At 43.3% G+C, this 25899-nt stretch overlaps 1 protein-coding gene across 1 annotated transcript in view; it reads left to right on the top strand.

Moving 5' to 3' along the window:
- Positions 1-19808, top strand: part of LOC308422041 (zinc finger protein with KRAB and SCAN domains 3) — a 46576-nt gene extending 26768 nt beyond the window's left edge. Inside the window, exons 8-12 of the mRNA XM_080918513.1 lie at positions 11245-11677; positions 12849-12996; positions 13299-13363; positions 13735-13858; positions 18107-19808. Coding sequence (XP_080774639.1) covers positions 11245-11677; positions 12849-12996; positions 13299-13363; positions 13735-13858; positions 18107-19014 — 1678 coding nt within the window. The 3' untranslated portion in view covers positions 19015-19808. The remainder of the gene's footprint in view (positions 1-11244; positions 11678-12848; positions 12997-13298; positions 13364-13734; positions 13859-18106) is intronic.
- The last annotated feature ends 6091 nt before the right edge of the window (positions 19809-25899 follow it).

Below are 25899 nucleotides of genomic sequence, written 5' to 3'. Positions count from 1 at the left end.
CATTCTAGTTGGAATAGATCAGTTGTAAAAGAAATCTGGCTGGGGGTGGGGGAGGAGAGTGTAAACTGGGGGTCGGATAGTATTAGGGAACACTACAGCTCCTGATAAGACGATGTAGGAAAATGTCCGTAGACATGCACTGAAGTCTGGAGAGTGGGCTCAGTGGTTCTTGCAGAGGACTCCGTTCTCAGCACCCATGTGGCCGCTTACAAAACCTCTGTAACACTAGTTTCAGGGAGCCGTACACTTTCTGACCTCCGTGGGCACCAGGCACCACACAGTGCACATACACACATTCAGATGAAATACTCAAAACATGGAAATAAAAATTAATAATTCTTTTAAAATATTGACACTTGTTATACGTAATGATACGTTATGATCCTTGTAATTTATCTTACAACAAAGAAAAGTATATGAAACAAATGCTACCTCGCGTTTACGTGTATGAGGTAAGAGAGCTCAGTATGGGTAAAGGGCTAGCTCACTGGTCTCACCATTAGAATGCTGCTTAGCATGTCCTTGGTTTCAATACTCAACGTCATAAAATAGAAATAAGGGCTGCAGATCCGGTTCGGCGGTAGGATGCTTGCCTACTATAAGAAGATGCCCTGGGTTCCATTCCCAGCACAGTCAATTAACCATCAGCGACTGCAACGTCTTCCTGGGTTTGAGCCAGGAAGATCCAGCTTCCTCCGGATTTCACCCAGTCTCTGAGCCCCAAATCAGGGTTGGGTCGCGCCGGCGCAGTTGTTCCCTCATCCCTTTCCAAATAAGGGCTTTAAATCTCCTGGAAACCGAGAGTCTGCTGGAATCGACCGGCCGGACTCAACTTTCCAGCAGACCACTACAAAGACGGGAAGTGCGTCATCCCGCCCTGAGGCCAGGCGCCCAATTAAGCCTTCCTTCCCTCTTTCTAAAAGCAGCTTTTCTCCGGGAATGACAAGCTTACTGAGTTTAGAGGATGCAAGGCTGTCAAGCTTGGGCCCTAAATCGCTGCCCCACCGTTGGAGGCTGAGTTCGTAGGGGGCGCTGATAGGGGCAAGGAAAACCCAAACAGTGGAACTGAGAGTAAATTCTAGTTCCCAGCCTGTATTCCTTAATGTCATATCTGTCCCCACCCTTGACTGTAATGGGCAGGGTAAAGAGAGAAGAGAGGCGGTGAAAACATAAATTTGTTCGACTTTTGGCTTTTTGTTTTGTTCTGTTTTCCTTCCCTCCTAAGTCCTCCTGTATTTCTCTTCTGGAATCTCACTCTAGAGCGTTGATTCTCAACCTGTGGGCTCAACACTTTTGGAGATCCAATGACCTTTTCACAGGGGTCCCATATCAGATGGTCTGCGTATCAGATATTTACACCATGATTCATAACAGTAGCAAAATTAAAAGTATGAAGTAGCAACAAAATAATGTTATGGTTGGGGGCGAGGGTCACCACAACATGGGGAACTGTACTAAAGGGTCCCAGCATTAGGAAAGTTGAGAACCGCTACTCTGGAAGGAGACAAGTATGTAAGCAAGTAATTGTAGAGGAATGACTTGAGTGTGAAATGAACTAAAACAAAAACTTGACATTCAGTTATAGTAGTAAATCCTAGGCGTGCCTGGCAGGTAACTTAGAAACTGCTTTGCTGAAAATTAGCCTCCACCTGGACCCACAGGGAAAGTAAATCCGTGTAAAAGCCTGTCATTTCTGCCTTCCTTTTGTATGTCTCTAAATCAGGTTCCTGTTCAACTCTTCATATAGGTATGACAATCATTTAAGTCGTTTCTGCCTAAAACTTGATACTCATCCCCATCAAGGTCAAAGCCACAAAGGTGAGCGTAACAGAAGTTCTGTGGCCAGCTTTTGCTACTTCCTGTCCCAGATCCTGAAATGGCAAGGTCCTAAGACATGGACAACAGAGAAAGAGGGCCGTACAAACGGAAAATCCCACAAGGATGCATGAGAGAATGCTGCCAAGCTGGCTGGAAAACAGTAAACTCAACAGCCTGCTTCATAGCTAGAACCACGCAACGGAGTTTGTGCCAATCCTGGCCGGTTTCGACTCAAGAACTGTTTGCGCCAATCACAGTTGAGCTCTTTTGTTGGGTCACCAGATAAAGCGCGTTTCCTCTGGCCTGCATAAAAATGGGTGCCAGGGTTCACTGAAGCATATGGTACTTAAAACGTTCTTGCATAAGCTGAAACGTCACGACTCCGGTAGTGAGGCAAGCAGAGCAAGCAGCTGCAGTTGACATGCAGTTGCCTTAAGGTGTTCTTGGCGTGCCTAACGCAGACGGATTTGACGTTAGATCTGTCCAATGGGCTGTGGCTAATAGTCTTTGCTCAGAGTAGGTAGGACCAAATAAAACAGCTATTAGTAAGTGAGTTAAATAGCGCCAGCTCTCAATTGGAAATATTAAAAGAAGTGGTGAAATAAAGCTCTATCATCGACTTTAATGGTGCTTTTATGGTATTAAAAATGCTTTAACAACACTTCACATGCTTAAGCAAACTTTGTTTGGGAAAGCTGTCTGCCAGATTGTGTTGAGGTACTTGATGGATCGATAGAATTGAGCAATTCTGATGGGCTAGAAAGTCGAATGTGCAGCAAGGAACGCCATCTCTTACTTTTCCTGGAGTCCCAAAAGAGGTATCTAGATAATCAGATTAAATTTCCACCCAAAAATGTTATTATAGCAGCTTTTTGAAAAACAGACTGCTTCCCAAATGTGGGAATTACAAGTGTATGTTAGTTGATTTTTAAATTTTATTAATCATCCCAAATCTGTTTAATACTAAAGGTTTGCTCTTAGGCTGTATATAAAGATCATGAACACAAGTCTCTCTCACTCTCATGAATTTTATAATACAAAATAAAATACTATTTGGGAAACCGTGTCTAAGAAAAATAAATCAAAATTATAAACGGAGGTACCAAATGTAGATTTAGTCTGGAAGAATCATGCCACTCTTACAGATTTCAAAGCCTTTCAGACATCATAAGCAAAAATCAAAAAAGGAACAGTTTAATTATGTTACTTTAAATACCCGATACACATCTACAACATTTTCACATTATTTCTTGGACCTTATGCCCTTGAACTCTTATTTATGTGGATTTCTTTTTTATATCCTAGGCTGGCCTCAAACTCGATTACCCAAATGACTCCAGGAAAACATAACGCAGCAATAATTGCATATCAATGTATATTACATCACTGTTCACAATAGCTAAACTCTGGAACTAAATTAGGCATCCATCCATTCAACAGAGAAATAGGTTTAAAATGTGATAAATAGAATTTTTTCAGCTGTAAAAAGCAAAGTTATAGGAAAATGAATGCAACTGGTATATTTCACATCCAGAAAGACAAATATTGCATGCTTCCATTTGTGTTCCTAGATTTCATAGAGATACATAAAATTACCTGTGCTTTTAACACAAAAATAAAGGCAATGCTGTCTAGAGTAATGGCTCTCAACCTGTGGGTCTTAACCTCTTTGGGACTCAAATGACCTTTTCACTGGGTTCACATATCAGATATACTGCATGTCAGATATTTATAGTATGATCCACAACATCAAAGTTACAGTAACGGGGTAGCAATGAGAATCACTTTGTGGCTGGGGTCACCACAACATGATGTCTCTTTGTGCGTGTGAACCACTGTGTTTAATTGTGTTCACCTGCATGACCATGCCTGGGACTGTTTTGCTTTGAGAGGATGGATCTCACCATGTAACCCAGGACTCCAAGCTGTCCTGGACCTTGGAGCTGGAACTTGAAGTGATTCTTTTTCCTCAGCTTCCCATATGCTGGGATCCTAGGAATGAGCCAACTTCTCCGGCTCTCGACTATCTGTCCTTACTAAATAAAGCCTTATGTTTCTGTTGAGGTCTCTTTTGTGTTTTCTTGCTATTGTAATGAGTATCTTTTAAGGTGGTGTTTTCTTATTTGTGTTTGTTATGAAAATGTAATTATCAATATTAATTTTGAAAACTCAGTAGCTTTGCTAAATTCACTAGTTATAAGTTGAAGATTAAATTCTCTTGGATTTTCTAGAAAAGTCATTCAGAATGGTCCTTAAAACTGTTATATATTTATAAAATATTTTAATTAGAAAGTGCAATTAGTAAATTTAAAAAACATATTCTCCTCACGTCAATTCCTCTTTTCATCCAGTTTCTAAACAAACATTTTCTTATGCATTTCCCTAGGACTGCTTTGTGATAATATAATTTTGTTTTTTCTTGACACCACAGAGATGTCAGGCTATACACGAACTCATTTTCTCGCTATCTTCCCTTAGTTGTCCTTGGGGGAAAAGTAAGGTTTTGAAAGTCTCTCGGTGCTAGAGTCATCTTTCCTGGATAATGCAGCTACCACCCCCGACCCAAGACGGTTCTCTTTACAACAAACAGAGACCATCACTAAAATCCCAACTTCATACAGTACAGTACATCCCAGCCCCAGCAGATACAGCTACATCACGTCTCTCAGAGGACATGGAGAAGGAAGAGGCAAAAAAAAAAAAAAAAAAAAAAAAAGATTGTAAAAACTAGAATCTGAGAAAAATCAGCTGTGAAACAGTGCCTCCAAGAAATGGCTGCATACACAAAACTCAAACAATTGCATTATCAATAGACGACATCAATATCAATAACTTGGAAGGGGATAAAATTTCACAGGGTACCGCCCCAAACCAAAGAACCACTGGCAACTGTTGACTGCTCAAAAATAGAGAATTAGTCTCTCCCGGGGATGAGTCCTCTTATTAGTTGTCTAATGAAGCCTCGACACCTTGAAATTATATACACATAAATAACAACAAAAACAATGTAGCCAGTGGAATATAAACTAATATATATGTACACACACACACACACACACACACACACACACACTTGTTCGTGGCCATACATATATACATACACATATACACAAACACACAAACATGAATGTAGCAATAATAAAGAAAAGAGGCTATCAGTTTGAGAGTGAGGGAAGGGGAAAAGACTGGAGAGAGGAGGAAAGGGAGGAGGGAAAGTGATGTGATTCTACTTCAGTTAAAACTTTCTTTCTCCCTCCCCCCAAAACACCCCCCCAACCACGAAAAGGAGGGAGAAAGGGGGGAAGACCATAGAGTGTCGCTGGTGCCTAGAGAAGCCGGAAGTGCTCTGTGCCCCGCCCCCCGGGGTCGGACTTTCGACACTTTTGTGACTGCGGGGTGCTACGAGGTGCTGCGATCGCGGGTGGGTTCGGGTCCCCCCCTGTTACGGTCCTTCCGCGGGGACCGGTTGCTTGTGGGTGGTGGGAGTGGGACAGAACAGAACACCTTCCTCCGCGGCCTAGTGGCGCCGGAAAAATAAACTCGGTGACCACTTGGGCCGAGCGCCGGACAGGGCCTCGGGCGCCTCGCCTCAGGCCGGTTCCGGGTGTCTGGTCAGTCTCAGGGCGTTTGGCGATGGGATTCTCGGGTCTTGTACTTAACCTTTGAAAATGGGAGACGTCACAGTTTTGCTTTTCCCGGAGACAAGGTCAGTTCCAAGGTCTTTATTCTGGGGTACTGGAAGAGAGCCAGAACTTTGGAATTGGGTTGCCTGGTCGAATCTGGCCTCCGCTACCTGACTTCTCCCAGTCCCTTAACCTTTCTGTGTTTTGCTATTTTCGGGGATAATGCTGTCGCCTAACTTACTGGATTGTTGTGAGGAGTAAATGGCTTCATTTGTGCAAAGGTGCTTAAAATAGTACCAGGCACGGGGTAATCTGAACAGTGTAAAGATAGCTGTTATTATTACGGTTGCCATTTCTAACTAGGACAGCGCTTTCTCTTCATTGATTAGCCTTGGTGCTGGCTGTAGTCTTTCGAATTCTAGTGCTGTTTATCAGTTCTCTTTGTAATGAATGACTTCTGTATTTTAGGAGGGAAAATAAAATTTCTGGAAAAGAGCCTATCCCACAGCAAAGACTAAAAGTGGTTTGTGAAGTGTCTTGTGTTGTTCAGACTCAGAGTTTTAAATCTCGGGGACACCTTTTTTTATTATTTTTATTCTTTTAGTGGGAGGAAGAGCTTGAGAAGCAGGAGGAACATCTAACAGTGAAGAAAGATAAGGACCCTGGTGTAAGCAGACATTGCTGTTTTGCTCGGTGCTGCGAACCTGCCAGCTTTCTGACCCTCAGCAAGAATCCTCACCAGCTTGAGAATCTCATGGATGGCCTTAGATATGGTTGATGATAGCTAGATTGGTGGTAGATTAGAGAAAAATAGATCTGAAGCTGAGTTTACACTAACACCCTGTGTTCTTTTTGCAGGTTTTTTAAGCTAATACTGACTGTATACAGTTTACCATTGTCATTGAGCTGATGTCCTTGTGGTCTCTGAAAGTCCTTTCATCTTCCTTGTCTTTCTTAAGGAATTTGGGCCTTGAACCTCCTCAGGGTATACAGGGACCCCTGTAGCATTCTTTCCTCCATTTGTAACTTAACAAAAAAACAAAAACAAAAACCTTGTCTTTGGTTTACTTATTTGACAAACACTTGTGTTGGTAAACAGTCTCCTGGTCCACCCAATAGGTGAGACTCCAGATAGGAGAGCTGATGAGTCGTGAGTGTGTGCAATGATTAAGAGTGTGTCGGAGTTCATTTTTCTCCCTACAACCTCTCCCAACATCACTACTCCCTCTCAGCCTCAGATCTCTTACCTCCCTTGACCCCAGCTTGGACTGTACTCAGGAGAGGAAGAGAGGATTTTGACTATCTAAAACAACACTAGTGAGGACATAAGTGTAGGTCGGAAACTTCCGCTCCCCTGCAGTAGTAGGCCCGCCATTCAGCCGTAACCGTGTTCAGTCACGCTTTTCCTGCCCTCCCCTCTTCTTCCCTTGTCCTCACCCACCTCCCTTCTCCTACTTCCCTTCCCCTCTCTTCCTTTCATTCTTTTTACAGCAAACTAGAGGCCAAGATGTCAACGTTCATCTGTAGGCACAACAGTGCTATGAAATAGGAACTTTAATTTAGACATACTGTCATAAGCAGAACTGACAGCAGTTCCTTAATATTGCATTCATGCTGTCCTGATTGACCCACAAGTGTCTTTTTACAGTAACCACACACTATGTTTAATCTACATAGTACCTATAGAATTGCTGTCCCTTGTAATCTGTGATAGTCCACCTTCCTTTTGCTTCCTCTTTAAAGGTAACATTTATTTGTGGGAGAGCTGGGTTTTCAGTATTCTCACATCAGTTGCTTTATTCTACTGATACTATGAAAATAAAATCTTATCTTCAGCTTCTTAGTTCTCAAATTTGGCTGCACTTTGGATCACACAGTACGTTCTCAGATACTGAGGCCTGTGACCCACCCCTAGAGGCTGGTTAATTCACCTTGGCTGCCCAACTATTAAGAGGCTTTCAAAGCTTCCTTAAAAGCTTCTCAGTGGTTCTGTTTCGTACTTTAATACTTTTAATTTGTTCTTGTGTTTTTACCTCTACATGAGTTCATAGATCCAGAGGCTTGATTAAATTTAGGTTTACTAATTTGAATAAAATTATATTATTTCAGATCTCTTGTGACAGCTAATTAGGAAGTATTTTCTGACTCTTTGAAACAGTTGATATTATGTTCACTCAGGTGGGATTGTTCACAACAGTACTCTCAGCTCTTGGGAGGTGAGGCAGGAGGATGACCAAAAGGAAAAAGAAAAACCAGGTAGTGAGTCAAGGTTACTGAACTTCCATCACCTGTGTTATCCCATAAGTTGTAGAAAATTGGACTGAGAAGTAGAAGTTCAAAGGGCACAGACTTGGAACTGTCTTTTCCGTAGTAATTCTAGCTTTGCCTGTTCTGATCTCATCTCATGGAGTAGAGGGTGAACCTCTGTCTCCATGTACACAGTCCTGGTTTAAGATCGAGTCTGAATCCTGATTTAAAGGAATCAGATCTTCCGTTCCTTTTAGGGAGCGTAGGTTTCACAGCTTCCTAAAAGCCGTGAAAACCTGAAACTCTGACTAGTTAATATGTGACATTTCCAAGGTCACTCGTCTGATAGTGACAGGGAAAGAGCATTTGTAAATGTCTTATTCCAGTGGCCATGTTCAACTCGGGTGGGACTCTCGGCCAGCCTTCTCTGGCATGGAGTGTGCCAACGTTAGCTCCCTTGTGAAGCACATTGGGCAGCCACTGAATGCCATTTATCACCGCTTTGGAGGTTACACAGTGAAGGAAAAGGGGGGTGCTCCTTTATTCATTCTCTGAGTCAGAGATGACCAGCACATCTGCCCATCCATCTGCTGTCCGTTGTCCAACCGTGGAAATGAGCGTGCCTGCCTGTGTACTCTGCAGGCAGCCGTAGTCCTTACCTTCTTACCCGTGACGCCTTTCCCTGCTCTAAGTGTTCTGTAAGCTCATGACACCAAGTTGTATCAGCCATTTTTCAGTTTTGAAATTTACATGTGTGTTTGTGTTGCATGTTTGTGCACATGTGTATACTGGTACACACACATACACACGTGTGAACATGGAAGCTGGAGATCAGTATTGAATGTCTTAATTTGCTTTCCACCTTTATTTTTATTTAATTATTTATGTTTTTGAGACAGGGTCTCTCACTAAACCTAGAGCTCACCAGTTGGGTAAGAGTGTTCCAACAAACTCTAGGGATCCTCTCTTCTCTATATCCCCAGTGCTGGAATCACAGATGCATGCACATGTGGTGTTTCCGTGGTTGCTGAGGAGCTGAGCTCAGGCCCTCAAGCTTGCGTGGCAGGTACTTTACTGACTAAGCTGGATTCGTAGCCTCTGCATTTGGGCCCTTCACAGTAGTGGTTTATAGTTCCCAAGGTGACATTTAGCAACTCTGGAGTTGTTTGATGTTATTGTCACCTAATGGACAGATCAGGAGTGTTACTAAACATTCTGATAGCTATCAGGTCTCCTCTTTTTATACCACACAGGTAACCTCACTTAAAATGCCTGAACTTGAGAAAAATGGCCTTGGAATGAATTTTAGAAAAGAAGCATTTGTGTTTATTATCTTTTCTCTTACACAGTAGCAAATTTATTCTGTTTCTACTATATATTAGTAACCGAGAGAGAGAAAATCAAGGTGAGGGCAGTTGTTTTCAAGAAACTCACAGTCCAGTGGGATAGACATCTATTATTTAGAAACATAGTTTTAGTACATAGCCTGAATTGCCCAAGGTCTCACTGTGTAGACCAGGCTGGCACTGAACACGCAGCTGTCATCCTGTCTCTGTCTGATGAGTGTTTTGACTCCATCAAACTTGACTGACAAGTTTTATCTGACATTTCCACAGTTCCAGCAGGGGCCATGTGTAGAAACTAATGCTAGCTTGAATAAAAACATACATGCCCTAGTTAGGAACTTTGGGTCCCTGTCTGTGTGTGTTCATGTGTGCATGTTTACTAGGCTGGAAACATGCTGATAGCTGTGAGGATGGAGCCAGCAGATCTGAGAGACATTCCAGGGTAGAACAGATTGGAGTAGCTGATCCATGTTGAAGCTGGGTGGGAAGAGGCAGGTACCTGATCAGGAGAATGCTTATGGGTAGAGCTGCTGCATGTGGAGAAAGAATGCTGCGATAGGAAAGTGGAAGAAAACTAGCTTTGTTTGAAGCATATCAACAGATTCGTAAAATTTCCTTTTAGAACTATCTGGGCAGCAGCCTAAGATAGGGATCAAGAGGCTTTATCTAAGAAATAGGAGCTAAAAATCTTGCAAGGGACTCAAGAGTATGGGGTAGAGGGTCAAGAACAGAATGCCACAGCCTACTCGTACTTAAAAGGAGAAAGGCCAGTAAACCGATTTGATGTTAATGTCCTACTTTACCAGTTGACCTTAATATACTGCTCACCACATGCTAACCACTGTTCACGGTTCTCTCAACATTTTTATCTGTTGTCCTTAGCCTGTTTACATATGAGGAAATCAAGGCAGCGATGTGTGATTTACCAAGGTTACCCATTTGGCTTGAGCCAAACCAGAATTGAGACCAGGAATCTTAGCTCGGGGTCTACATACGTAATCAGACTGAAGGAAGGCATTGAAGAGAAAATAAGGAGTCAACAGAAGAAAACAGTCCCATAACCCAGGGACAGGAGAGTTTCTAGACACAAACAGTAACTTCAGCCTGGTTACCTGAGCAGCTGTGGAACATGGGAACTAAAAGAAGCTTTTTTGGCTATTAAGGCGTTCTGTGTTGAAACCTTGGCAGAAAAAAACTTGGAGTCTGAGGGCTTTGTTCTTGAAAGGGTAGCAGACTGGACGGGTGGGATTGTGCCCTCATGGAGCTTTTCCAAGATGTAGAGCACAAGATTTTGTGATGTTAGGGTGACAGTGACACAGCTTAGTCTGCGTGTACCTCACTGTCCCCTTATATTAGCACACACCCTTTTCCTAAGCAAACCAGTTTCCGTAGACCTTTGGTCTCCCTATGGATTTGAGTAAGAGCAGTGAACACAAGTCATGCCACAGCATGAATGCTGTCCTCTTTGGAACGTCTTCTGCTAAATTACCCCATTGTCTTTTTAATTCACTCTCAAGTTTTGGCAGACCAAATACAGCCAGATTCTTTGCGTGGATGTGAACATGAACAGATTTTACCCCAGTCCTCCGTAGTCTCTGAAACCCCACCAGCTAAGCTTTCACTGTTCACATATTTCTGGCATTCTGGAATTCCAAACTCCTTCCAGAATGGCCTGTTAAGCTTTACTTGTATCCATAGGGTCTTACCCTACAGCTGCAAACTGTGTTGTTCTCCACAAACCAGTCCATAGTTGTAAGAAACACATGGCAAATTGATCACGCAGTGGCCCCTGCTCTGGACTAGTTACATTCTTTCTTGTTGTGATGACAAAACACCAACAGTAGCAAACAGTTTATTTTGGTTGACCTACAGCCCAGCATGGAGGCAGCTACTCCCTTTCTGTCCAGTGAGGAAGCAGAGCGGAATGCTAGTGCCCCACTTGCTATCTCCTTCCTTAGGACCAGAGCCCATGGGATGATGCCACCCACAGTCATGGTGGATCTTCTGACTTACGTTCAGAACACCCTCACAGACATGATAAATCCCCCAAGATGGTACAGAGACATTTGAACATGGGGATCTCCGGCAGTTTCCTTGGGTTCCTGGGCCTAGCAGGAGGGGAGCATTTGCAACTATAGTGGCTTATAGTTCTCTCCACCTCTCAGTAGTCTTTTGCAGAAATACAACTCACAGCTACAGTGAAACGGGAGGACTGCTTGGTTCGGGATGGCTAGAGAATCGAGGGAAAGCACGACCCTGGACTCACACTCTGCAGAGGACCAGATGGAGCTACTGGTCATAAAGGTGGAACAGGAAGAGGCCTCCCCCTTGGCAGAGGAGGCCAGTTGGCTGGGCAGTCCTGGGCCTGACCGCTCCCGACAGCGCTTCCGTGCTTTCCGCTACCCAGAGGCAGCCGGGCCCCGGCAGGCGCTGAGCCGGCTCCGCGAGCTCTGCAGACAGTGGCTGCGGCCAGACATGCACAGCAAGGAGCAGATCCTGGAGCTGCTGGTGCTGGAGCAGTTCCTGACCATCCTGCCAGGGGAGCTGCAGGCCTGGGTGCGCGAGCAGCACCCCGACAGCGGGGAGGAGGTGGTGGCACTGCTGGAGTACCTGGACAGGCAGCTGGATGAGACACCTCCGCAGGTAGAAGGAACAGGTTCAGACGCATGTCCTGTGCCTTTCAGAAACCTCAAGCAGGATCCCAGGGAGGCATTGCTTAGAGCCGGCAGGCTGTGCTGGGAACCTGAGGCCACCAGCGAACTGCCCCGGCCCCTCAGAATAGTTACTCGCATAAAGGGAAATAAAAGGATGGTGAAGAGCGCAGTCCTAGAGAAGCGGGTGTAGAACGTGTGGAGCAGAGCGGTGAAGGTTGTATATGTACTTCCTACTGGTGTTGAGTAAGACACGAGGACAGGTTTGAGCACAGCAGCAATAGGCACAAACGACTCTGTAGGTGTTTTCTTGGCGTGTCACATGGAACAGATCTGCAGTGGCTTGCTGGCTGTACTGCAGTGCTTATGCCGTGACCCTTTGGAGTTCGATTGATAGTGGACAGGAACTCTATGGTTTTCTTGGGATCTAGAATATAAAGGGGGTTATTTTGAGGCTTGGGGTTTTGTTTTTTCCAAATTTATGGGTCCTTTGTTTAAACCTCTGGTAGAAAACAGGCCAGGTTTAACTCCCATCTTCTGGCCTGTTTCATCAGACCGTTTCCTTTTTTCATTCCCTAGTGGTTTTGTATCACTCATGGCCTTCTAACCAGTGGCCGAAGCCACCGTTCTATACTTGGGAGTTATTTCCTGACTTCTGTAACGGTGAAAATTCGCCACAATTCTCTGGACTTTATTCTGTATAAGAGATGTGGAAAGGGCAAAAAACAGAAGAGGAAGGAGCTTGGAAACTCTGACTTGGTGATCTAGAAGCAAACCTGCTTTTAAAGACAGGCCATGCCTTAATGGGTGGTTTTATATATCTACTGGTTTCACCCACTGTAGACTAAACTAGAAATACTATTCTCAATTTTCTGATAAGAAATTTGCAAGTGATGGATTTATATCACCATTTTCCTAAAGTTGTTCTTAAATCAATATGTGTATAATAAACACTGAATGAATTGTAAAAATACTTGCCTAACCTCCCATCTTAGCTTTGCTGTTTAGTAGCATGATTTTGGATAAGTTGTACCCTTATGAAGAAACTGTTTGTATTAAATGAGTACATATTTGCAGAATTGGATACAGTACCAAGCTGATAGAAAGTACTTTGGAAATGTCTAATAAATAAATGGAAAATAAAAATAAATGATGACTTCTAGGTCCCAGATGATGACGATGGGCAGGAACTCCTTTGTTCCAAGGCAGTACTGTTGACATCAGCTCAGGGCTCAGAAAGTAGCCAGATGGAGCCCATGGAGCCTCTGCTTAAGCAGGAGTCTTTGGGATCCCTGCCCTCGGAAGTCAGAGGTCAGTATTACTAGGCTTTATGGCTGTTTTGGTTTTGTTCTCTGTTTTTTTGTTTTGTTTTGTTTTGTTTGTTTGTTTGTTTGTTTTGTGGTGACACTTGTGGTGAATCCAGGACTTCACACATGCTAATAACATGCTTTTGCATATCTTTGGATCTGGTAGCAATCAGGTATTTGGAAAGGAAAACATTTTATAAACTTTCATTTGCATAAACTTATTAGTCAGGTTTTTAAACCTGTGTTTTAGAATGCAGGAAGGCAGATGCTAGTGTGAGTCTCACCCAGAGCTTCTTTTTGTCACAGTCACCCAGCTTGGGCACTGTGGAGAAGATGGAGTGACAGCCACCAGGCTCACATCAGAGTTGCAGGTGAGTTAGAGCTGTTCTCCCTCCTGAACATTCTTTCCCAGTGGTGCGCTTCTACCCACACATCTCTGCTGTCCTCAGCTCTCTGCCCAGTTTCCTTATCCATCTCAAGGTGTGTTTACTGTTCAACTGCAAATAGCATTAAAGAATTATTTGTTATTTTATGTGCATTGGTATGAGTGTCAGATCCCTTGGAACTGAAGTTACAGACTGCCATGTGGGTGCTGGAAATTGAACCCAGGTGCTCTTAACCACTGAGCCATCTCTCTAGCCCCTCGACAACATTCTTGAGGTGGGAGTGGGATAGAAAAGCTGTGAGCTTGCAACCCAGATATTCCCTATTCCATCTCTTTGGTGGAATTTTATTCTTTTAGGGGTTGCTGAAAATGGAAGATGTAGCCCCAGTCCTTTCCCCAAGATGGACAGAACAGGACTCATCTCAGATGAACCTCTACAAAGATGAAATGCAAGAAAACTCTGGCAGCTTGGTTTCCCTGGGTAAGACTGACGGGCACGAATTTCTTCTCAGGCTTGTTGCTGTCTTTTATACAGTAGAACCTACTCCTCCCCTGTTAGGCCGTTAGGAGCTGTAGACTTCATTGTGTTTGAAACACTGATACTGACTAGCTCCTTACTGCTTGTAACTGTGGTTCTCTGTCCTGTCTTAGTCGGGGTCTCTATCGCTATGACAAAACACTATGACCAAAAGCAAATTGGAGAAGAAAGGGTTAATTCCAATTTACATTCCAGGTCATAGTCTACCATCAAAGAAAGTCAAGACAGGAGCTCAAAGCAGGAGCCTGGAGGTAGAAAGAAAGCTATAGAAGAGAACTGCTTACTGTCTTGCTCCTTGTGGCCTAATCAGTCTGTTTTCTTGTGTACTCCAGGGACACCTGCTCAGGACTGGTACTGCCACAGTGAGCTAGGTCTTCCCACACTGACAGCTAATCAAGGAAATCGCCCCACAGACTTGCCTTCAGGCCAGTCTAATAGAGGAATATTCTCAATTAAGATTCCTTCTTCCCAGATAAGTCTAGGTTTGTGTCAAGTTGACAAGAGCCAGCAGCACACCCTCCAAGTGTTGCAGTGACAGCGGACAGGATAAAGCAAAAAGTACCCTGTATTTTTCTGGCTCAGAGGAGATGCTCGGGGAATATTGGGCACTGAGGGTACACGTCTCACAGGGACAGCACCCTTGCTGAGCATGCAGGAAACCATGGCTTCAGTTAACTGCAAAAAAAAAAAAAAAAAAAAAAAAATTCCTCCTTTTCTCTTCCTGTTCCCATCCATGACTAGTAAAAAGACTGAGGAGCCTCTCAACAAGAAGTGGGTTGTGGAGTCACAGTGTGAGAGTTAGAAACAACATTAGACACCAGCTATAGACCCTGACCTAAAGACAAGGACACAGAAGGTTATCCAATTTGTCAAATGTCACATGCTTAGCATGGTAGGGCCTCCAGCTTTTTCAGAGAACTGATGATCTCTCCTGGTGTGCCTGCCACTGCCAGGGCACAGTTCACCATAACTACCTTTGTCTTTGTCAGAGTTTGAGATTCTGTTGCTGCAACAAAGCATCATGACCCAAAAGGAAGTTAGGAGGAAAGGGTCTATTCAGCTTACACATCTACATTGCTGTTTATCACTGAAGGAAGTCAGGACTGGAACTCAAATAGAGTAAGATCCTGGAGGCAGGAGCTGGTGCAGAAGCCGTGGAGGAGTGGGGGTGAGAGGGTCCTGCTTACTGACTTGCTTTCTGTGACTTACTCAACCTGCTTTCTTATAGAACTCAGGCTCCCCAGCCCAGGGATGGCTCCTCCCACAGTGGGCTGGGCCCTCTCCCAGCAATCACAAATTAGGAAAATGCCTTACAGCTGGATCTCATATCCTAAACTGAGACTCCTCTCTCTCTCTGATGACACACAGACATATCACTATTAAGCTACAACCCTTCCTTTTTTATTTTTTCCCAAGATATAACATTAAAATCATTGTCTTAGTTGGGGTTTTGCTGTTGTGAACAGACACCATAACCAAGGCAACTCATATAAGGATATTTAATTGGGGCTGGCACCGATAAAAATTAAAATTCAATGAAATGCCTCCAAGAGGGAAGAACCAGGGCACAGAAATGATTTGCACCAGGCAAAAGCAAACCAACAGTATAAATAACTCAATGTCCAACTATTTGGGATTCCCTTAGTCTTCTGGGATCCTCTGAAGGGATCTCAGAGTCATTTCTCTGGTTCTGTCCTCTGTATCACACACAGCTTATCTTCCAGGCTCTGGCTGGCTCCATTCTACTGTTGCTGTTTTCTTGGTGATCATCCCATGGTATTGACATTTCCAAAATGACATTTCTAGGCGCTTCTGTTGCAACTAGACTGCACTTTCACAAATGGCTTCTCATAGGCTCTCTTCATGGTGCCAAGGATCAAATCTTTTGCATGACCCCTTCAGTCCTGGGCCTTCATTGCTACCAAGGCTGCACCTTCAGCAATGGCCTCTCACAGTGTCAGCTGTTCTCCACGACCCCTTCATGCCTTCAAAACCAGTTATCACCTGGGTGACTCTTACATATTACCAAGTCTAGGTGCTAGCAATAAGTACAACCTTGATCACCTCTGGAACATACCTTCTAAGTGCTGGTTCTCAGAAAACACCTCCCAGAAGATTTCACCTCCGTGATGCTGGTGTCTTCTTAATCACCACTAATTTCTTAGCTCCAGCTGACCAGTATCACTTGTCACAGTAAAACAAAAGTTTCACTTCAGTGGTGCTGGTCTCTTGTTAATTGTGGCTGACTCTTAAACACAGCTGAACAGAATGACAGAATCTTAATTCAAAATAGCAAAATGGCCCATCATATTGAGCTCTTTAACATTCAGTGGCTTTTCTAACTCAAAATTCTTCCACAATCCTCCCAAAAACATGGTCAGGTTTGTCACAGCAGTAGCCCACAATCCTACTACCAACTTGTCTTAGGGTTTCTGTTTGCCGCAACAAAACACCATGACCAAAAGCAAGCTGTGGAGGAAAGGGTTTACTCACTTACACCTCCACTTTACTGTTCATCAGCAAAGGGAGTCAGGACAGGAACTCAAGCAGTGTAAGATCCTGGAGGCAGGAGCTGATGCAGAAGCTGTGGGCAGATGCTGCTTACTCAGGCTCACTTCCCCAGCCTGCTCAGCCTGCTCAGCCTGCTCAGCCTGCTTTCTCACAGAACCCAGGACCACCATCAGTCCAGGGATAGAAACGCCCACAGTGCGTTAGGCCCTCCCCAATTGATCACTAATTGAGGAAATGTCATATAGCTGGATCTCCTGGAGGCATATCCTTAATTGAAGCTGTTCCCTCTGATTACTCCAGCTTGTGTCAAGTTGCTACAAAACCAACCAGTACAGTCTTTACACAAACAGATGTGAACACCACAGAAATCCTTTCACTTGCCCTGCTTTCTGCTGTTTCCTGTGTTCAGTCCTTCTCACGTTTGTTCTAGTTTGTTTTATGTTGCTGTAATAAATACTGTATGACCCAAATACTGACTCCTTGAGGGTGTCAAGGGTTTGTTTTTATCCCACAGTCTTTCATGGAGAGAAGTCTAAGCAGGAGGAACTCCTAACGGGAACCTGAGGGCAGGGACTGAAGCAGAGACCATTGAGAAATGCTGCTAATGGCTTACTCCCCTACTTACTTCTACAGTCAGAACTACCTGCCCAGGAGTGGCACCACTGATAATATACCGGGCTCTCCCACATCAGTTATTAAACAAGAAAATGCCCCATAGACTCACCACAGACCAATCAGATGGAGGTGGTTCCTCAATTGAGATACCCTAATAGTTTGTGTCAAATTGACAAAAAAATCACCAGCACAAGTTAGTTGACCCTTGCCAAATACATCGTTTCCTTTCTTGTTTATACCCAAAAACTTATGCTAATATTCTAGTATAAAACAGCATAATTTTATAAATCTCAGTCTTTAAAAAAAAATCCACACTTTAAATTTCAGAATCTCTTTAACTTTTGGTTCCTGTGAAATTAAGAACAAGTCAAGGGCTAGAGAGACGCCTCAGAGGTCAAGCACACTGGCTGCTCTACAGAGGTCCTGAGTTCAATTCCCAGCAACCACATGGTGGCTCACAACCATCTGTAATGGGATCCGATGCCCTCTTCTGGTGTGTCTGAAGACAGCTACAGTGTACTCATAAATAAATATAGATAAATCTTTTTTTAAAAAAATCTTTAAAAACAGAACAAGTCAAATAATTTACTCCAAAAGGAAACACTGGGGCATAAAAACAACCACATTTAAGCACGACCCAGCAGCATATTCAAATCTTGTAGTTCAGCATTCAAGATCTAATGGCTTCACTAATGACATTCTGGCCCGCAACGAGCTTAGCTCTGTTTCTCTCCAGCAGAAAAGGTGAAGTATTTAATCTTGGGTACATGTCTTTGCTGCCTTCGGGGTCCCCCGACGACCACCACCATGTCTTCTCGGGAATCCTTAGCTCTCCCCACTTTCTCTCCACTCCCACTGTCCCTGGTGATGCCCTTCTTCCTACAACCCCTCTCCTGCATTCATGCCTGGGGAGCTTTGCCGTCACCTCCTTTTGTTCCATCCTGACTTCTGCAGTTTAATGCTCAACCTTGCTGAACACAGACCTTTGTATTATTATCTCTATGCTGTTCCTCACAGTGCACCTACACAAAGCATAATTAACAACTATTGGCATTTGTGTTTCAGATCAGGACATGCAAACTAAGGTTAGGGTCTTGCCTCCAGCCGAGGAATACACAGAACAAAAGCCCGAGCAGACAGTGTGCTTCCTGGGTGAAGACACTGTCCAGATTCCTACAGGTGCAGAAGCCAGTGAGCAGGAAGGCAAGTTACAGACGACACAGAAGAATGCCACGGGAAACAGGCGGTTCTATTGCCGTGAATGTGGGAAGAGCTTTGCTCAGAGTTCAGGCCTAAGTAAACACAAAAGAATCCACACTGGATTGAAACCCTATGAATGTGAGGAGTGTGGCAAAGCCTTCATTGGAAGCTCAGCTCTCATTATTCATCAGAGAGTTCACACTGGTGAGAAGCCATATGAGTGTGAAGAATGTGGTAAGGCCTTCAGTCACAGCTCAGATCTCATCAAGCACCAGAGAACCCACACTGGGGAAAAGCCCTACGAGTGTGATGACTGTGGGAAAACCTTCACTCAGAGCTGCAGCCTCCTGGAACATCACAGAATTCACACTGGCGAGAAGCCGTACCAGTGCAACATGTGTCCCAAAGCCTTTCGGCGTAGCTCACATCTCCTGAGACATCAGAGGACACATACTGGGGATAAAGATTTTTTTGTTCCTGAACCTTACTGGGAAAGTCAGAGTAGGGTTGAAAGCCATTGGGAAAATATTGAAACTCCTGTGTCTTATCAATGCAATGATTGTGAGAGAAGTTTCAGTAGGATTACAAGCCTTATTGAACACCAAAAAGTACACACTGGTGAGAAGCCCTTTGAGTGCCAAACCTGTGGAAAAGGTTTCACCCGACCTTCATACCTTATTCAACATCAGAGAAGACACACGGGGAAGAAGACTTCTGTCACAGTGACCCCTGCTGTACATTCCGAAGTAGGTGTTCAACTGTCATTGAACTGAAGCCACTCTTGAGCTCACAGTGACTGCAGAAGTCATAGGCTCGGGCTCTATTTAACAGTGTACATCCGCAGATATTAGGACTCTGGGTAAGACTTATTATCTTCTACATCCTAGAAGGTGACTAGAAAAAAAACTTATTTCATAGGAGAGTTATCTGCAAGAGTTCTCACCCATTGGAATTAAACGGGCTTCCTGACTGTCAAATTGCCTTCCCTTGGCCTGCACTCCATGTCTCTCGAGGGAATGGTTATGCTTTAGGGAGTTACTCTGACCCTTCATTATGCTAATGAACCCTTCACATGTGGTCAGACTTGGAACTCGTATGTCCTGCTTTGTGCCTTGTATACAGGTGCTAATAAACATTTATTAAATATACTGGTGAGATTTTCTACATAGCTCTGAAAACTCATTATCTGGAAATTCTCACCAAGGCCATTTGTATATCTTTAAAAAAAAAAAAAAAAGATGATGATGTTTTAGATTGAATCAATGTAGTACTGCTTTGTTTTTGTTGTTTGCCAAGTACCCCAGCTTGGCAGGGCAGAGGTGAAGGTGAGGTTACTGTGGTAGAATCCTTTAATTCTTTACCTAATTTAGGAATTCTGTGAGAGTGCCTTAAACAGCTTTCTTAGCATTAAGTCATTGTGAATGTGCCACCCATGGAATTCCACTAATACCTTTTTCCTATTAATTTTATTACTCTTGAGAGAACAAAAAAAAAAGAAAAAGTTTTAAAAAAAAAAAAAAAAAAACAAAAAACTTTCCTACTCATGTAGTGTGAAAACCAGTTTCAGAATAAAGTGATCAATGTCTAAGGCTCAGCCTCTTTGGTCTCACTTGAGTGGTTATCTTGGGCCTAACTGAAAGCTACTGAAACCTCTTCTGCCGCAGCCACTGTAGTTCATATGACGCAGCACAGTTACTCAAGGATCTGGTGTGGGGGGCGGGGGGGGCAAGAGTTGGCAGGAGCCTCACTGCTGTCTCTTGATGTGCTGTGTACAGGGAGAGGGGTTTCACAAGTCACACTCCATAAGCAGTGACCCTGCCACACACCCTTGCTGTGTCCTCGTATGACCAGCTTCCTAAGGAAGAACTACCAGCACATGTTTGTGTCCCTCCTACTATACTGCTGGGGAATTACGTATGTGAACACTCTGGCTTGGCTCTCCATCTTACAGGCAGGGAGATTTCTGGGTGTGAGGCTCACCTGAACTACACAGCAAGTTCCAGGAGATTCAGGGATATGCAAAGAAACCCTGTTTAAAAACAAAAATGATTTCAGTGGAGTGCTGGAGAGACGGCTCAAAAGTTAAAAGGGCTTGTTCTTGAAGGCGAACCATGCTCACACCACCCAGTGCCTTGAAACCATCCATAACCCAGTTCCAGGGGATCCAACACCCTCTTTCAACCCCAGAGGGTGCCACACACACTTGGTGCACAGACATACTTAGGAGCAAAACACTTATAAATAAATCTAAACATCTTTTAGAGTTTCAGGAACATGGCATTTAATGTTCTACTTTTCTCAAAGGTTCACCTATAACACATATAAGCTGAACAAAGCCCATCCCCACTAACTGCACTTTGGCTAGCCAATGTATTCACACACAATATTTAAAATAAAAATTTCTTGCTTTTGAATCCAAGATGTGTTGACTAAATTACCTGTAACCAATGCCATTATACATGGTAATTACTTTATGTTCACTCCCGATAACTCCCCTTGGACACTCTGCAGATCCCCCCCCCCCCTTTTTTTAACGTAGCACTTTTTTTTTTTAAGATTGTATTTATTTTATGTAAGTGAGTAAGTACACTGTTGTCCTCAGACACACCAGAAGAGGGCATCAGATCCTATTACAGATGGTTATGAGCCACCATGTATGTGGCTGCTGAGAATTGAACTTAGGACCTCTTAATCACTGAGCCACCACTCTAGCCAATCTTTTTTCTTTTTCTTAACTGTGGACATTTTAGTTTTGTCAACTGTAGTCAGCACAATGAAAGTATTTATTACATATATTTCGAATGGAGTTGCTTCTACCAAGATCTCAGGATACCTGCCTGCTTTCTTGCAAACTTTCAGTAACATATCACTTGGTAGGACAGAAATACTCCCATTACTATATCCATTCAGATTTCTCAGTTGATTTCTTGCATCAGCAATCTTCCATTGTTATAACAGCAGTGTTGAGACTGTGGGATTTGGATAGAACAAATTTTGTAGCTTGATTTCACTATGATTTTGCTTATATATTTCTCTCACCAAATACATTTTTTTTAAAAAAACTAGGAATCAAGTTATTATCTAACTCCCACACAGACTTATCTAGGCCTCCATGTTTATGAGTTCCCTGGGTTTGGTACATCAAGGTTTTCAGAGACCTGCAGTGACCATATCAGCTCATCCAGTCAACAGGATCTCGAGGAAGGGAATGTAGATTTAAAAAAGAAAAACAATTAGACAACATTATAACATGACCCCAGCCAGTGCTGAACCAGGTTTAATGTCTCCCAGTCTGCTTTTATATCATTCTAGGTAAAGAATAGACTCAGTCCTAAAGCATAAACTAAGTAGTCACGGAACAAACAAAGTATAAACCAAGGTCCCATGGTTATTGTATTCAGGGACTTAATGAGACAAGACACAACACATTCCTCAGCTGCATTCGTCTTGAGTCTTGTCCTGGCCCAATGTCAAAATCTTGTCTGAGCCACTCCCTTGCCCTAGCCCAGCGTAAAGGATATTCTTGCTAATATCCTTGAAGCGGCAGTGAGAGCTCTCCACACCACAGACACATGCTTAACAGATCCTCTTGTAAATGGTTTGTATTTCAGTAATAAGTCACAGTGTTATTTTGTGAGTTCTTAAATGTAAAAATGCATGGCATGATTTCTAAATTTCTGAGCATGTATTAGGATCCTGCAGAAAATCAGTACAGTGTACGGGTGTGTTGGAAGGGGCATATCTTCAAGGAATCGGGTGGTGTGACTATGAAGGCTGCTTCCTGTAATATGGAGACCAAGGGGATGAGTCCTAGTTCAAAAGCTAAAAGGCTCCAGACCCAAGAAGAACAATGTTCAATTTGCATCCAAGGACTAGGAAAGCCAATGTCCTGCTCAAGACACCGGCAGGAATGGTGTTGCTTTTCTACGGAGAGTCAGCTTCTTTGTTCTTTCAGGCCTTTTAACTGATTGGATGAAGGCCCAGATCTGGGGCAGTGTACTTACTGAATTACAGATTCAAATGATAATCTCCAAGACCATCCCATCTCAGAGTGATTTCTGACCAAAATACATGGTCAGGAGGACGCATGGGATGAATTAACCGTCATGGTGCTGGTGCAGTTGAGCAGTTTGCATGTGCCTCACCTTTGCAGTGTGTGCTTTGTATCCCAGACTGACCTCAACCTCTCTTTGTAGCCAAGGATGATCTTAAACTCCAGATCCTTATGCCTCCATCTTCCAGGTGGACCCACAGTGCGCATTACCACACCTGGCTTGCTCGCACCTTTCCTGACGGAGCTGTCTCCCTGCTCTGCTTCTGGTTCAGGATAGAAAAGGAGCTCTGTGAGGCTGAGATAAAACTTACTGGAGTCTAACCTATTCTAAATGATAGTCACAGAATTGACTGCTTCTATTCCCCTATTGGTAGAAAATTCCCAGGCACTTAATGCTTAAGACCAAACTGTTTCTTTTCCTGTTTTCAGAAATAAAAGTTACCTGTTTCCAAACAAATGATATCTTTAAAACCATCCCGTGACCTGACTGTGTTGGGACAGGTTAAAAGGAATCAAAGGCAGCCAAGAGCACAGGAACTAAACTCTCTTCCTTGTAACCAATTCATTTACATCTTCATTTTCTTTTCCATCTAAAGTAGAAATGACGTGTGTCATAGCTACCTGGCAGCTAGCATTCCAGCATATGCCATACAAACTAGGTTTTCACACACGATGACCTAAGCTCTATCTCCAACATTAAGCATAACTTCATTTTCTAAGCACCAAGACTACTTTCCACTCAGCCCCCTGCCTGCAACAGGCATTTATTAGACATGCTTTCCTCTATCAAAGGTTGATGCTCACTCCCTCATTTAAGGTATAATCACAAGTTCATGAAGACTGTTTATCTGCAGCGTGACAAGAACTTCTTAGCTGCCGAATGGCATGCAATTGTATAACCTGTTTCGATTCCACCCTGCATGCAATAGTTGATCTTGAATGTCAAATGCACAAAGAGATGCCTCTTAGACCACGGCTGAATTGTCATCACTGCCACTCCCATCTGCTCCTGAGGAAGGAGCACAAACACACATAAAATAAAAATTAAAATAAGAGAGATGGAAAGGTATCTCTGTCTGTGTGCCTATGAGAATTTTTCCAGATCTGAATAACTTCATTACTTTGTTGTTGCTGTGATAAAATAGCATGACCAAAGTCACTATAAGGAAGAGAGAGGGCATCCCATTTAGGGCTGAGTGTTCCAAGCCAAGGTCTCTCTACATATTGTCTGGCTGTGGGTCTTTGTATTTGTCCCCAGTGCTGCTTCTCTGATGACAGCTGAGCAAGGCACAGATGTACGAATATGGCAGAATGTCATTAGGAATCATTTTAGTGCTGTGCTTTTTAAGTAAAACAGTAGTTTTGCCACTGTTGATTTTACTCTAGGTTTCTGGGCTATCTAGTTTCAGGTTCTTGGTGACCCAAGGGCATTAGGTATGAGTTCCATCTCATGGAAGGGGTCTTAAATCAGATATTGGTTGGTTACTCCCACAAGCTTTGCACTACAGTCTTTGTTTGGGTTTCATTGCTGTAAAGAGATACCATGACCAAGGCAACTCTTATAAAGGAAAACATGGGAAGCATGGCACTGTCCAGGCGGACAGGGTGCTCTTGAGTATATATAAAACCTCAAAGCTCAACTCCACAGTGACACACTTTCTCCAACAAGACCACACCAACTCCAATATAGCCACACCTCCTAATAATGCCACTTCCTATGGTCCAAGCATTCAAACACAGGGGTCTGTGGGTACCATACCTATCCAAACCTTATTAGCACTGCACATTTTGCAAGTCACTCTTATAGATGGAAGGGCTCATGCTGGGCTGATATTTACCTTTGTCCTTTGGAAGGTTGTAGAGTATTTTCTAGTACTATGAACTAGTCCATGTGAGGGATGGCTCTAGGTAATTACCAACTCACATCTCCAGGTATAATGAATTGTGTAAGTGTCATCTTCAGCAATGCAGCCTTACCATAAATTTGTACAATCACTAGCTTCAGAAATCAATTAGATGTAATGTATTTTTGGTATTGAAAGCTTCATTTAGTGACAAAAGATGTCCAAGTGGGGCTCTGTCTCCATTATTTGTCCATTTCATTTAGATGACATTGTTTGTATGTGTGTGTATCCATTATAGACAGATTCTACTGCACTGGGTTTTTTATAGGACCCCTCAAACAATCCTTAGCTGTCCCTCCCCACATTCTCTCTGTTATCCCTTTATCCCATCCTCCTCCCTGTTTGGTCCTCCCATTCCAGTCCCTCTACCTCATCCGTCTATAACTATTTATTTTATTTCCCCTTCCTATGGAGATCTGCCACTGTCTCTCACTGTCTACCTAATCTCTGTAGTTATATGTATTATAAATTGCTTATCAATGATTTAATAGCTAATATCCATGTATAAGTAAATATATGCCACTTGTCTTTCTGGGTCTGAATTACCTCACTCTGTATGATTTTTTTTTTTCTAGTTCCACTTTTTACCTGAGAATTTCATTTCATTTTTAGCGACTGAGTAATATTCTTTTGTATAAATGTAAGAGTTTATATGGCTTACAGTTACAGAGGGAGAGCCCATAATGGTGCGAAAGGCATGGTAGGAAGCTGAGAGATTACATCTTCAAACACTTCAAAACATTCATGAAACAGAGAGTGAACTGTGGGTGAGGCAAAGCTATACCCTCTCAAAGCCTATCTCCAGTGATGTGCTTCCGCCAGCAAAGCTCCACCTAGAGGTTCCACACCCTTCCTAAACGGTACGTTGTGGTGGTTTGAATGTGACGTTCTCCACAGCAATGCATTTAATACTTGTTCCTCAGTTAGCTGCTGTTTGGGGAGGCTTGGAATGTATGGCTTTGCTACAAGAAGCATGTCTCTGTGTACTGGTGGATTTAAAGACGTTTAAAGACGTGGACCATTCTGTTCACTTGATTCCTGGTTGTGGTTCAGCTCTCGATGGTTCCCATCACCATGCCTGGTGCTTGCTGCCACACTTCTGCACCTTGATGGTAATGGACTCTTATCCCTCTGAGCTGTAAGTCTAAGATAAATTCTTCCTTCTATAAGTTGCCTTGGCTATGGTGAGTTATAACAGCAATTGACACAATGGTATCACCAATTAATTCAACAATTAATTCAGTTGCCTGACATCTTAGTTTTCAATACATTTGTTGAGACTATGTGGTTGTTTTGTTTTGTGTTTGAGACAGGAACTGCTATAAAGCCTAAGCTGGTCTTCAATTTGTAATCCACAAGTTTCAGCCTCCCAAGTATTGTGATGACAGGCATACACCACCCCTGGCCTCCCACTTAAAGGGGATATTAGTACAAATCTGTGATTGCTGGTATGGATGTGATCCTGTGACCTTGGATCCCTGTCTCAGACCTAGTCTCAGCCACTGTAGGGGTAAGAACTGTGCAGGAACAGCACCACCCAGGACTCCTGATCTGTTCTGTCTACATTCCTGCTCAGTGCACAACATTGTCTGATAACTGCTGTTTAATGCAGTGATTGCACAAATCTCCCCCCTCCATGTGAACTCAGCTGGTTAGGAAGAAACTTACAAAGAGGAATAATTCAGGTAACTTTGTGATGG

Source organism: Micromys minutus, assembly GCF_963924665.1.
Source record: "Micromys minutus genome assembly, chromosome: 6".
In the NCBI taxonomy this organism is placed as follows: Eukaryota; Metazoa; Chordata; class Mammalia; order Rodentia; family Muridae; genus Micromys; species Micromys minutus.
This window is presented reverse-complemented; position numbering and strand designations above follow the sequence as displayed.